This window comes from Monodelphis domestica, chromosome 2 (assembly GCF_027887165.1).
Source record: "Monodelphis domestica isolate mMonDom1 chromosome 2, mMonDom1.pri, whole genome shotgun sequence".
Lineage (NCBI taxonomy): Eukaryota > Metazoa > Chordata > Mammalia > Didelphimorphia > Didelphidae > Monodelphis > Monodelphis domestica.
Genome location: NC_077228.1, coordinates 11,892,607 through 11,906,683, shown reverse-complemented (window position 1 = coordinate 11,906,683; position 14,077 = coordinate 11,892,607). Strand labels below are relative to the sequence as shown.

Here is a 14,077-nt window from a genome sequence, read left to right as displayed (position 1 = left end):
TTGCTGCGAGATGGCCGGGACACAGAGGCAGATGGGACAAGAGTGTCTGCCCCCAAGGAGCTTATGGTCCCAAACTGGCCCAGCCAAAGCAGCCTTCTTGTTATTTCCTCACCAAACACTCATCTCCTATATCTCATTGACCTTCATGCCTGGAGTCAGTCCTTCCTTCCTTCCTTCCTTCCTTCCTTCCTTCCTTCCTTCCTTCCTTCCTTCCTTCCTTCCTTCCCTGTTTCTTCTTTCCTTCTCTCTTCTCTTTCTTTGTTTCTTTCTCTCTTTCTCCTTCCCTTCCTTCCTTCCTCTTACTCTTTCTCCTTCCTTTACTTCCTTCCTTCCTTCCTTCCTTTTTTCCTTCCTTCCCTCCCTTCCCCGTTTCTTCTTTCCTTCTCTCTTCTTTTTCTTTGTTTCTTTCTTTCTCTTTCTCCTTCCCTTCCTTCCTCCCCTGTTTCTTCTTTCCTTCTCTCTTCTTTGTTTGTTTCTTTCTCTTTCTCCTTCCCTTCCTTCCTTCCTTCCTTCCTTCCTTCCTTCCTTCCTTCCTTCCTTCCTTCCTCTCTCTCACTCTTTCTCCTTCCTTTCCTTCCTTCTTTCCTCCCTCCCTCCTTCCTTCCTTCCTTCCTTCCTTCCCTCCTTTCCCTGTTTCTTCTTTCCTTCTCTCTTCTCTTTGTTTGTTTCTTTCTCTCTTTCTCCTTCCCTTCCTTCCTTCCTTCCTTCCTTCCTTCCTTCCTGACCACCTGTTGACAAACTGATTGACTGATGCTGGTGGAAGCAGAGCTCCTGAGGGAAGGGCAGCATCTTCAGCTTCTCCAGAATTCTGTGAGGAGCCTCGGGTTTCCTGGCCACAGCCCTGGCTCTGAGAGGCCGAGGAGATCACAACCGAGTCATAGGCAAGGCCGCTTTCTTCAGACCTGTTTCCTCATCTCCAAGGAGGGAGGCTGTAGAAGTAGATGACCTTTGAGGGTTCAGGCTTTACCTCTGAGCCTGTTATCTCTGATCCCTGAGGCTCTGCTCCACTAGAAAGCTCTGATTTTATCAGCAAGCAGAGAGCTTGGCTCCCTGGACTGAAAGCCAAGACTAGAGAGGGGAGGTCCTGGTCTTGGACACTTTGTAGTGGCATGGGACCCCGGGTTTCCCTTTGGACACCTCACATTCCAGAAGTGTTCCAGGTCAAAAGGGATGCAGGAAAATTCCTTCCTTGCATTCTTGTAACATTGTGGAAAAGGTGACTCTGGGCATCAGAGACTCAGGATAAGGAAAGACCCCCTGAGAGAAATATCCCCTGGGATTCTCCCCTAGATTTCAAGATGGGCACGGATAGACGCCTCCCGGCTATGCTCCGACGCTATAGCGCTGTATCTAGGACATCTACCTGTTCCCTAAACTATGCCTGCCCCTCCCCCCCCCCCCAGTCTTTGGGACACAAAGCATCCCTTTAGCCCTGCCAGATAACCAACATCCCCCATGTGGGCCCAACCTCATTCCATAGCATCATCCCCAGGCGACATCTCTTCTAGGAGGCAGTGGAGGACCACTCCAACGTGTATTCCAAATGAATACGGTTCTCTTTTTAGTTCCAAGCTAAGTTTTTGAGTCTTACATTCCTGCAAAGGGTGCCTGCCCCAATCTGGGGTTCACCTCAAGTTCCCCCCACAACAGTAGCTGTGTGACCCTAGACAAGTCACTTACCCCTAATTGCCTAGCCCTTACCACTCTCCCACTACTTCATACCTCAACAGGAAGGAAGGAAGGAAGGAAGGAAGGAAGGAAGGAAGGAAGGAAGGAAGGAAGGAAGGAGGGAAAGATTCAAACAAAAAGAAAGAAGCTAAACTTCATGGCGGCTCCCCCATTGTCTAGTGGCAGCAGACCTATTAAAGGTGGATGGAACTTCTGTACTGTGAATTGTTGTCTAGTCCGTCTCTCTTGCACACACTTGCCCTCCCAAGCCTGGAAGGCTCTCCTTAGTCCCCTTCAACCAGCCTGGCAGGTCACCTCCTTCTGAAAGCACTTCCTGATTTCCCCCCAAGGGTCAGCGTCCCCAGTGCTCCTTTGAAAAATCACTATTTGGGGTCTGTCATCTGAGCCCCAAAGTCCATCAGAATAAGCCTCTCTTTTCTGGAGATCAATGCCCTTACTTGAGGGAGTGTGTGTGTGTGTGTGTGTGTGTGTGTGTGTGAGAGTGAGAGAGACAGACAGACAGACAGACAGACAGATAGACAGAGACAGAGTACAGAGAGGGAGAGACAGAGAGAGACAGAGACAGTCAGAGAGGGAGAGAAAGAGACAGAGAGAGACAGACAGGGAGAGAGAGAGACAGAGACAGACAGACAGACAGAGAGGGAGAGACAGAGAGAGACAGAGACAGTCAGAGAGGGAGAGAAAGAGACAGAGAGAGACAGACAGGGAGAGAGAGAGAGAGAGACAGACAGACAGACAGAAAGGGAGAGACAGGGAGGGAGGGAGAGAGCGAGCAGTCCATGCCCTTCTGGCCTCCCGAGACAAGACACACGATGCCAACTTCTCTCGAAGCTGCCGAAGGGAGAAAAAGGCTCTGGGCAGAGGCCAGCAGGCCCGGGCATGACAGTCTCCACCTCCTCCTTCCCTCAGACTCAGCGGGGGGATTGTCTTCTTCCCGAGATGCGGGACTGTCCCAGGGGTAGAGATCTCCGTCTGCACTCTCTTTCTCATTTCTCCAAGCACATCCCTGCAGACCGGCACACCTATGCACACCTGCACCCTCATTTCTTTGATTCCTGGGAAGGAGTCCCAGCTTGGATCTAAAGTTCGGGCTCTTCCCCTTTTACGAAACAGAACTGGGCGGGTGGGCGGATCAGTGGATGGAGAATCCGGCCCAGAGATGGGAGGTCCTGGGTTCCAAGGTGACCTCAGACACTTCGGGGCTGTGTGACCCTGGGCAAGTCACTTAAGCGCCCCGGCCTAGCCCTTACCAAAGCACTAGGACGGATGATTCTCAGGCACTTAAAGGATCATATATGCAGCTAAAGGCGCCCACGCCTGGGTAGGAAGATGGAGCTGCTACACTTAGGAGCGCCTCTCTGGGGCGGATCAAGAGCTCCATTTTGCTGGGTCCCTAACGCGGGCGGCGCTCCCTCCCGGGGAGTCCCGGCGGCTTCACACCTCGCCCCTCGCCCCTCCCCCGCAGCGGGTTCTTCCCCTTGAGGGTGGAGATTCCTCCGCCTGCCCGCAGACACCTCGAGGCTCGTGCTTAGAGGCGCGCCTCTAGACTGAGCGCCAAGACAACCCCGCAGGACATAAAGGGGAGCTGGGGGCTCTGGGCTGCCGAGCGCAAGGCAGGCTGGGCCCTCGTTTGCCCCGAATGTGGGGAGCCCGGGGCTGCCTCGCGTTTTGCCCCTTTCTTCCAGCGCCCCGCGGGTAGCCTGGCGGAGCTCAGGGGGGATAACGCGGAAGGGCAGAAAAGGGGGTGGGCAGGCGGAGGCCGTAGCGGGGGCGGTTCTCGAGCCCCGGGTGGGCTGACACGCCCGGAGGACATCGCAGCCCCAGGGCATGGGCACGGGTGCTCGCCGGATGCCGGGCAGGGCAGAGGCCCTGGGCCCCGAGATGTGTCAGGAGGCGCGCCTGGGCTGGGGCTGCAGAGGCAGCCGCGGCACGCGGAGCGGCTGGGCTCCAGCATCCGCTCCCATTCGCGGAGGGGTGTTGCCGAGCCGCCCCCCCCCGCAGACGCAGTCCTTTAAAGGGCCAGGCCTCGCGCGAAGGGGCCTGCGGCCGGGCTAGGCAGCCTCGGGAGCCACAAGTTCATTTCGAGCTGGGGGAGGGCGGGCCGATTTTCCAAACTCACTTTCCTGGAGAAAGGGGTGAGATTTAGCGGCGAGACCCCCGGCGCCCCACGGCGTTCCGCGCCCGGTGCTCTAGAACCCGGCCGCCGCGTGCAACAATGTTTCCAAGGGGCTTTGGGCCGCGAGTTCCAGCCGGGGGTTCATTCTAGGAACGCGGCTCCTTCCACTGCAGCCCTGGCAGCAGGAACCAGATCCCGCCTCCCCCCAGCGCCACACCGCCACAGTGGTGTGGCTCCCATGACTTGGGGCAGGGGTCTAGCTGGGCCAGGGCCGGCCGGGGGTTGCAGGAAGGCTGGGCTTGGGGATGGGCTGGAAAAACTAGGGGTTCTGGGATGGGGAATCTCGAATTGGGCCAGGCCTGGGAGGGGGGCGTGGGGCGGCGAGGTAGTGAGGAAAGGAAGGCGAGGGAAGCTCTCCGGCGCTAGAATGGGTAAGGGGACCCGGGGGCACTTGGGCAAGTCGAGCTCTGGGCAGAAACAGGACAGGAAACAGTTTCTCTCCCTCTTCCTGCCCCTCGCCCTGTAGGGGTGTGCCCCCCAGCCTTGGGGCTGAAGGTGCGGCTGGAAGGGGCCCTGCCAAATTCACTACCGTCCCAACCGGGTCACCACCACAGACTCGGCCCTCTCTCCTTGGCCCTGGGCTTAAGGTGAGGAGGGCTTTGGGCGGGGCTCCGCGGCGGCTAAAGCTCTGGAGATGCTACCGATCCCGGCACCGGGCCGGGGAGGAAAATGAGCCGTCGGGTTTGCGGAAGGGTCAGAACCGACCAACTCCTTAAGCTTCGCGGCTAGCGAGTTGGACTTGGGAGGCTGCAAAATTCAGGTTCAAATGTCGCCTCTGCCATTTGCTAGCTATGCGACCCAGAGCGCATCGCTTGGCGTCTCCAAGAGCCTCACTTTTCTCATCTGCAAAAGGAGAGGGCTGGAGCTTCCAGGCTCCAAATGCGTGACGAGAAGATCGTTGCTTCCCCCCTCTAGAGCCCAGACTAGGACGAGGTCCCCTCAAGGAAGCATTGGTTGGGGGTGTGTGTGGGGAGGGGTAGGCGCTCCCCAGCTGGGTAATGGGCTCTGGGCGGCCGGAGCCTGGAGAGCCTCGCAGACTGCGCGGGCTCACCGCCCCAAGGACGGCTCATCAGTCACCCAGGTGCTTTCCGAAGGCAATTTTATTTTTTTAATCTCATTCCCTCCCACCCCCACTCCCTCATCCCCAAGTCGGAGAGTTGGGGCTCCGCCCTTTCCCCCTCCCCCTATCGGGCGAGGGGCCGGCTGGCGGGCGAGGGCCCCGGATCAATCACAGCCGGCGGTGGGAGCGCCGCCCCGCTCCCGCCTACCCGCCGCCGTCGCCGCCGCCACCACCGCCAGTGGAGATCCGGCTTCCAAGCGAGTTCCCACGGCCGGTGGGCAGCGGTCGCAGCTGCAGGCGGAGACAGGGTGGGGAGGGGCTAGGGAAGGGCTAGAGGAGGCGCTGCTTACTTAACGCTGCCCACGTGCGAGAACTGGGTGGGCAGAGAGTAGGGAACCCCCCCCCCCACACACACACACTCAAACTGGGCGAGACAGCGAGAGAGAGTGAAGGGACCGGGAGGGGTGCGTGGGGCCGGATGGCCTGGGGCAGGGCTTCTGGGTGCATTCCCCCTGGGGTGGGACAGTTGCGCTCGGGGATCCCTCACTCCGGGCCGGGCCCGTTGGGGGTGGGAGCGGAGAGGCTGGCTCGGGCTGCCCTCTGACCCGGTGGGGGTCTTCGTTCTCTCCCAGCCCACCTCGGTGCCCAGGGGCCGGGGTATCTGGCCAGTCTGCCCTGGGGCGGCGCGGCGCGGGGTGCGGGCTGGGCTGGGGGCTCCAAGTCTCTTCCTTTCTTCACAGGGGCAGCGCCACCGCCGGCCATCGGAGGGGGACGGGGGCGGGGAAGGGAAGAAGAGAAGAGTTCTGGGCTTTTCCATCAGTCCCGGGTCTCGGGGGGCGGCTTTCGGCTGTCCTTGCGCCCCCTCCCCGCCAGGCGATGGCTTCCAAACTCCTGCGGGCCGTCATTCTGGGCCCTCCGGGCTCGGGCAAAGGGACCGTGTGCCAGCGGATCGCCGAAAACTTTGGGCTCCAGCATCTCTCCAGCGGCCACTTCCTTCGGGAGAACATCAGGACGGACACGGGTGAGTGGGGAAGGGAGCTGGGACTGGCGTGTGTGCGCGCGTGTGGGTCTGCGTGTGCGCGTGTCTGCCTGCGTGTCTGCGCGCGCGCGTGAGATCGAGAGAGAAATGACCCTTAGCATGGCTAGCTCTCGCGCTCCCCTCCCACCGCCTTCCTTCCCCTTCTACGTGCCGGGCCGCATGCAGCCAGCCTGCGCGGCAGCCTGCATCCAACCGGCCGGGCAGGCAGGGCTGCGGATTAACCGTGCCCCACTTGGCGCTGGGAAATGGGGAGGAGCCGCCGGGGAGGGCTGCTCTGGCGTGAGTGCTCGCGGAGGAGCTTCCCCCTGGGTGGAGGGAGGGCTGCCTCTGTCCAGCCCCGGGGCTAATCCTGCGGACCTCAGAATTGAGGCAGCTGGCTGGGGCTGGCCCGGAAGCGCCGCCTTCTCCGGGTCGAAAGCCCTTTCCCCCCTCCAGCCTCCGAAAGAACCCCGATCCTGCCGAGCCCCAGAGGAAGCCGGGAAGGCTCCCAGTCCCCTCCGGCCTCCCCCATGCTGGCCGAGCCTCAGTTTCTCTCTTGCCTTCATGCGGGAAATCACGGAGGAAAAAGCTTGTCCTGTCCCTGGGAATTGGGGAGGTCGGAGCATAGTCAGTGAGCACTTGGGCCTCAGTTTCTTTTTCTGTAAACCGAGGGGGGGAGATCCTCCCAGCACCTGCGCCATCGGGGTAAGAGGAGCCCATTCAGCCTGGAGGGGACCCCCGGGGGCCCCGACTGCCCTAGGGGACGAGCTCAGCTCCTGATCGGAGCGGAGGGGAGCCACACAGGGACTCTGTTCTCTCCAGGTTAACTCTTGGGATTGCTTCTGAAAGGCCTTTTTGTTCCGCTTTGTAAACAGCTTTAAAAAGAATCTGGGAAACTTCGCTCCTAAAAGGGCCAATTTTAAATTCAGGACAGCCTTCCCGGCGCCGCTAGGGGGTGCCCGAGGGAGGCTGCTGGGTCTCAAGGCAGGAGCCCTGGGCTTTGGGAGGTCAAATCCAGCCTCGCACGTTGACTGGCCCAGTGACCCTGGCCAAGTCACCTCCCCCTGGGCCACAGCTCCTCCTCTACCGAAGGGGCTGGAGAAGGAACGGGCTGGCCAAGAAAACCCCAGACGGGGCGGGACTTCACCCAAGACCGGCTTTCCTGGGAGTTCGAACTGGGGGATGATGGGAAATGTTGCTTAGCGCAGGCGCTTTGGTCCGTCCCTTCTGGGGGCACCGGAGCTCGGTGGCCTCTGCCCTGCCTGCGGCTCTTCTGTGATGCGGAGACAAGTCGAGACCTGGGAGAGACCTGGGAGGCCGGCGGGCAGGCTGACTCATTCAGTAAACGAGGACACGTGACTTGTCCAGCCAGTTAGGGTCAGCGGGGAGATTGGAACCCAGAGCCCAAGCGCTTTCCGGCTCCTTTCTGCGCAGTCTCCCTGGGATGGTTCATGTGAGTGGTCCTCCTGTCTGCTGGGCTCAGGAGAGGCTTGGTGCCCCTCCCAGAGCGCTTCCGGCTCCTTTCCCGCCTGGCGGGGAGAGGCGGGGCTCCGCAGGGGTCAGCGCTGCCCGCTGCGCTCCAGGACACTCCAGGACGGGCTTTGGGCCAGCAGGACCGGCTGGTGCTGGCCGGCCCTCTCTGATGTCCATAGAGCGGGGCTTCCTGCTGGGCTTGGGCTGTGCAGAAAAGCAGACCGGAGCCAGCCTCAGCCTTCCCGCAGCGGCTCCTCCCGCGGGGACTCAGAATCCGGGCTCTTTAACCCCTCTCTTCCATCTTAGAATCCCTACTGTGTGCCCGGAAGAGCCGGGTGAGGCAGGGAGGGGGAAGTGACCTCCGCTGGGGGGGGATGGGAGGCGGACTGCAGCGAGGGCTTGGGTTCTGGGTTCGAGTCCCCCTCCTGGTGTGACGGGGTGATCTTACCTCGGCCTTCAATGTCCCCCTCTGGAAAATGGGAGAGTGAGGGCAGAGCCTGAGAGGTCTGAGGAGGGAAGGGGGGGGGCTGCACTCGTTAAGGGTGGATTATTCTCATCGGTGTTCGGTGGCGAGAAGGCCGAGTGCTTGGAGGTCTCTGCGAGGCCCCTGTGGGAAGGCCGGGAAGTGCCCTGGCGGGGAGAGGGAGCGGGGAGACCTGCTCTGCAGAACCCCCAGAAGCCCGGGCTGCTGCCTGGCCCGTGCCAGGCCTGCCTGGAAGCGTCTTTGAAGCAGCGGGCCAGAGGCAGGGCCGACCTCACGCCTTCCTTTGCGTTAGAATCAGCATGGAGTATCCCAGGGCGGAAGAGGACAAGGCCTGGGCCGGGGGCAGGTGACTTGTCCAGGGTCACCCGGCCTCGAGGTGGCCCCCTGCATCCTGCTCAGACACTCTGATTTCTGCCTCTGTATATCTTCGGGGACGTTCTGGGTCTCTGATCCGGATCGGTTCTGTAGTGGGGGGGGGGCGCTCTGCCTCCTGGAACCCAGCCGGCACCCTCCATGCCGCTGTAGAGACCCTCGAGACTGGGTGGAGCCGCCGTCTGTGCCAAGCTTCTTCCGGTGGGAGAGAGTTATTCCTCTCATACGCCCGAGGCCCTCTCTAGTCCTCAGTCCCACCTCCTGGCCACAGAGCGGACGGGGGGCCTCTTCCGGGCTCCCCTGACCCCCTTCGCACAGTCTTCTCTTTGGGGCCAAGTCCTGGCCCAGAGTGAGTCCGTTAGCTTGGGCAAAGGCGTGTTTTCATTCTGACTTTGCGGCTTTGTGGCGGCGTCCGAAGCCCGGCGTTTGCCCGGCGCGGCGGTTTCTGGGGCTGCCCAGCTTGGGTGGAATTCCCCTCTCCGTCTCTTGCTGCGGGACGGGGATGGCCACGCGGCCTGGGAAGTTGTTGCGATCCTGACACGCTTTTCAGTTGGTTCTCCAGACTCTTGAGGTCTACCGCGGCCTCCTGCAGAGGGGGCTCCGCTTATCTCCCCAGACTTCTGTTCGTGCCTTGCTGCCTCCTGGGTAGCCTCCCCAGAGTCCTGAGCCCTCGCGGGATAAGAGCTCCTCGCTTTGCCCTCCAGCTTCTTGGAAGGCTTCTCGCTCGTCCTCGGTCTGATGCCTGGGGATAGAGACTACCTGTGACTGGAGGGAACACGCCATTTACTCCTGTTTTCTGAAACCTTGCCTCCTGTCTTAGAAGCAATACGGGGATCACTTGCAGCTAGAAGAGCTAGGGAGTGGGGGTAAGGGACTTGCCCAGGGTCACTCAGCTAGGAAAGGACTGGATGTGAACTCAAGTCCTCGGGACTCGGAAGACTTGGCACTCCATCCACGGTGCTGTCGCTGCCCCTCTCAGGAGCCATTGAAGATCCCCCAGCAGACCTTTGGGTTCTTCTGGGTCCTCTCCTTTGGTATCAGACACGATAACATTCTTTCTGTGCCTTGGAGATCCCTCAAGCATGGCTTGGGGACTTCCAGGGCCTCCAGATCACTCTTTGGGAATCGCCGGCGCCAGCCAGCATCCTCAGACCCCTTCGGCCCCTGACTTTGGGGATAGTAACCAGAGCAATACTTCTGCTGCTCCAAAGGACTTCCCCACCCCTGGGGAAGAAGGTGCTGTTACAAGCCCCATTTTACAGTTGAAGACACTGAGGCGACAGGTGAAATGACTGGCTTAGGGTCATGTAGCTTGTCAGTGTCTGAATTTGGATTGGCTTCAAGCCTTCCATGCCAGGGCTGGCACTTTTTCTAGTGTGAGACCTCAAGGCCTACTGAGGGCTTCATTCCTTCACTCGTGTTTCAGGGACAGGACTCGAACTCATCTCCTGTCCCTTTTGTTCAAGAGCTCTAGGGGTGAAGGGCTAAGGTGGGTCCTTCCCCTGCAATGGCCTGTGGCTTCTCTTCCTTGGAGGGACCTTGCCATCGGGTGCCAGGGCCAGAGTGGAGAGGGCTGCTGGCCGCCTTGTGCGTCTATCTCCTCTTGGAGGCTCAGTACCTTCCGCCAGTCACTCGTCCCCATCTGAAGGACTGGCATGCAGGCCCGTTTGGCGGCCAAGCTTCTCCCACGGCTCTATGTGGACTGGACCTCGAGCAGATCCATCTTGAGCCCCATGTGGCCCTTTGCTGGCTGGAGAGCACAGGCAGAGCTCAGAGGCTCCCCTTTGTGAACCGTGAATAAATGGGGCATTCTGCTTCCTGGAGCCTCAGCAGGGAGAGCCTCAGAGCCCTGTAACAGCAGGGAGAGCCCCAGCACGGTGGAGAGAGCCTCCAGCAGGGAGAGCCCCTGCAGCCCGAGCCTCTTGGGGCTTCTCCCCTCCACTGTGGAGCCTGAGGAGTGGGGGGCTGGGAACAGGGGAGGATGGAGGTTGGCTTTGCCTCTGCCTGTTGCAAGGCCGGCATTCCCTGGTCTATGGATGAGGGAGGCTCAAGGAGCTGTGTGGGCTCTTCAGCCTACACATGCCGTGAAGCTCACGTAGAAGAAGTCAATGTGGAGGCGACAGAGAAGAGGAGGTTGGTCCTGGAGGCTGGAGCCTTCCCGTTCCTTGGGGAGTTCCAAGATGCTCTTTAGGCCTTTCCCTCTGGCCTCTTGGGCAGTGGCTGGGGCCGAGGCCGTCTGTTAGGGACTGGCCTCGAGGGGGCCCAAACGGGCCTGTGCAGGAGCCCAGAAGAGAGATCAGCCAGGGATGGAGATGGAGAGAAGCTGCGGCCACTGCCTGGCTCCACGCCGAGGGGAAGGGGAGAGGCCACCAGAGCTGGCCTTTCAGAAGGACAGGCGATTGGCTTCTCCCATAACAGTCACGTCCTGCTGGTGAGAAGACGAGAACAGGAAGGGGTGTGAGAGGGGAATGCTGCTTGCAGACAGCCCCCAGATGTCACGAGGAGAAGCCTGCACCATGGCGGGTGAGCAAGGGGGAAAGGGCTGTGTGGAAACCTTTTGGGGGACTGCGACCCGCTCTCCCATGAGTTGACCTTTGCCTCCAGGAGACCTGAGTTCAAGTCTTGACTCTCCCATTTACTCTCTGGGCCATTCTCAGTCAGCTCCATTGTCCAGGCCTCTTTTCCTTATAGGTAAAAATAGGTCTCCCGCGTCTCTTCAATCCACAGAATTGCTGGGAGTCCTGAGGTGAATAATAATCATATTAGTGCTCTACCAGAAGAGCTCTGTCACCTGGACAGCATCCCATTAGTGCTCCTGATGAGCGGGGGGTAGGGGGGATTGAGCAGCTATTCCATGTCTGTGTTCTGTGTGCCTGGAAGCTAAGACCATCCATTCCACAGCAGTGACTGGTATGCATCGGTTGGCGGGACTTTCCATCCTTGGAAGTCCAGATGAATTATAAGACGAGACCTCGGGGGCAGCTGGGTAGCACCACGAATGGAGGCCCAGGCATGGAGTTTGGAGGATCTGGTTCCTCTACTTCCCAAGGCACTTAACCTGGATGGCCCAGCCATTATAACTCGTCTATCTTAGAATTGATACTAAGACAGTAGGTGAGGCTTAAAAAAAAAAAAGCCCAGATCTCATACCCTTCCCTACTCTTCTCTTCTCTTTAAACACTGTCTCAAACTATGATGAGGTGATATTTTTCTGAAGGGAGGATAAAGACTATCTTTTATCCATGTGGGTGTATATATATATTTACCCTATAGGCTATATAAGCTTTGAAATTGAAGTCAGGATGATCTGCATTCAAATCCAGGCTTAGGTACCTCCTATCTGTGTTGGACCCTAGACACGTCACTTAGCCTTTGCCTGACTCAGTTTCTTCATCTGTAAAATGGAGAAAAAGAATAGCTACCTGCCAGGGCTGCTGTAGGATCAAATGAGACGCTTGCCCTTTTTAAACCTTAAAGCATTTTATAAATGTTTACTTTTATTATCTATCTCCTCACTGATTCTCCCACTAACTGCTTTCTTTGGTCCCTCCTCTGTGCCAGACAGTAGAGGTACATATAAAAAACACTCCCTGCCTTTAAGCAACTTACAGCTATTTTGGGGAGGTGGCCCTGGGCTGTCCCAGGCTCCTCAGCAGAGTACAGGCATGGACACGTCATCCCAAGCTGGGAATCTTTTCCCTTAGGGCCCAGGGTGGATTGATTCTATGTGTCATGGATTGGAGGGTCAGCCTAGCTTGGTGCAGAGGGTTCAGGACTTTATGGCCACCAGGTGCAAGTTTGCTGCAGCTGTTTTTTGTTTGTGGAGCGATCCACGGTGGTAGACTTGCTTATTCTCAGCAATATGATGATCCAGGACAATTCTGAGTCTTATACCAAACAATGCTCTCCACCTCCAGTGAAAGAACTATCAGAATCAGAATGCAGATGAAAGGATCTGATTTTTCATTTGTTTATCTGGGTTTATGCTTGGAGTTTTGCTTTTCTAGGATTACTCACTCATCCTAAAAGGCACAATGTGGAAATGTTTTGTATGATAATATATGTATAACCCAGATCGAATGGTCTGCCAGCACCCAGAGGGGGAAAGGAAGGAAGGAAGGGAGCGAGGGAGGGAGGGAGGGAGGGAGATAAATTCGATCATATAACTTGGGAAAACTCGTGTGGAAATTTGTTATGACTGGTCATTGGTTTATATATATGAAACCACAGTAGTTCATGGAGAGCAGAGAAAGCTTGTGGTCTTCATAGGTGGAGGGAGGACCCATGTTCATGTGGATGAAATGGTGGCTCCTTCAGTTTCTGAACTCAAGTCCAGATATTTGTCTAAGTTAATTCCAGTCATTAATGACCAACAGGAAAGGTGCCAATGGCCAAGCCACCCTCCCATCTCATTTTGAAGGTTTCCATGTAAGGCTGTCATACCTGTTCTTCTGGGATTTCAGGTACTAAAAAAGCTACAGAACCAAAAAATCCATTTAAAATGCAAGTCATTTATGTAGAATCTCAGTTTAGGCTTCTTTACTGTGCTGAAATCTCTATACATCTATATGTGTTCCTTTAGCCTCTACTTGTACACCACCAGAGACAGGGCGCTCATCCCCTGAAAAAGCAGGCCATGCTTGTTCTAGACAACCCCACACAATTTCTGGATTCTTTTCATTCTCTGCTCCCTTTTCTACCCCCTATGCTCCTGAAAAGAGTGACAGAAAAGAGCTCTGCAAGGACTGAGAACTAGCATGTCTTTTTCTTTGTTCTCTGGGTTGCCATGACCACAGAATTGTATTCCCTATGGCCAACTGGTGCCTCACTTTGCCAGACTGGGCCTTGGGTAGGAGACAGAGTCTCTGAGGGTTCTTGGCCTTTCCAGCTGAGCCACATCTTGCACATTGCTGGTGTAACCATGAAGAACTTCTGGAGTCAGTTCAGTTCACGGCGTTTCTCCAGCAGGCAGGGCACGGTGCATTAGGCAATAGGCATTGCTTAAATCTAGCTGAACCAGCGAGGAGTTATTAAGTATGTGCCAGAGCTGGGAGAAGTGCCGGGGATAGAAATACAAGCAGAAAGAGAGACAGTCCCTGCCTTCAGGGAATGGACAATACCATGTATTGGTTCCAAGGCAGAAGAATGGTAAAGGCTAGGCAGTTGGAGTTAAGTGACTTGCCCAGGGTCACCCAGCTAGGAAGTGTCTGAGATCAGATTCGAACCCAGGACTTCCCCATCAATCCATTGATTCACCTACCTGCTCCTGCGGCTGACCTGATAACAGGGAAAAGAACTTTAAAAAGGAGCTGGAAAATGAGTAGGAATAAGATGGTGGAGCCAGGAGAATGAAGGCTTGTCTGGCTTGGGCCCTTCCTCAAAAGATGGTCTTGGGAAGAATTATCAAGGAGACAAGGAGGCCTGAGAGGGCAGCAGGAGACGCTAGCTAAGTGGGTCATCATGGTGGCGTCTGAGGGGACAGAAAAGGATCCCATCCCTGATGTCACAGCCATCGCTTTTTACTGAGGGGGAGCGACTCCACAGAGGAGTCAGGTTAGAATGCAGTTGCAGCCATCGGTGGGCATTTATCAATGACTTCCATTTGCCAGCGTTGGGCTGGGGGCTGGGATTGGATTGCAAAGCTCCGTCCTCAAGAAGCTTCCATTCCAGCACAGGGAAACAACATGTATATGAACAAGCCAGCAGAAAAGTCCAATCAATTACTACCTGTTTGTTGAGTGCCTACGTTGCCAGGCGACGGGCACAGAGACCCAAATGAAGCTCCCCTTGGCTCTCTGAGAACTC

The 14,077-nt window shown here is 57.3% G+C and overlaps 1 protein-coding gene across 4 annotated transcripts in view; it reads left to right on the top strand.

Annotated features, from left to right (window-relative positions):
* Window positions 1-3,930: 3,930 nt before the first annotated feature.
* AK4 (adenylate kinase 4) overlaps window positions 3,931-14,077 on the top strand; it is a 50,830-nt gene continuing 40,683 nt past the window's right edge. The window contains exons 1-3 of one of the 4 annotated variants that reach the window (XM_007480461.3): window positions 3,931-4,032; window positions 4,332-4,452; window positions 5,666-5,946. In XM_007480461.3, the coding sequence (XP_007480523.1) occupies window positions 5,802-5,946 (145 nt within the window). In that variant the 5' untranslated portion in view covers window positions 3,931-4,032; window positions 4,332-4,452; window positions 5,666-5,801. The other 3 variants (XM_007480456.3, XM_007480460.3, XM_001364867.4) reach the window with 3 other exon arrangements.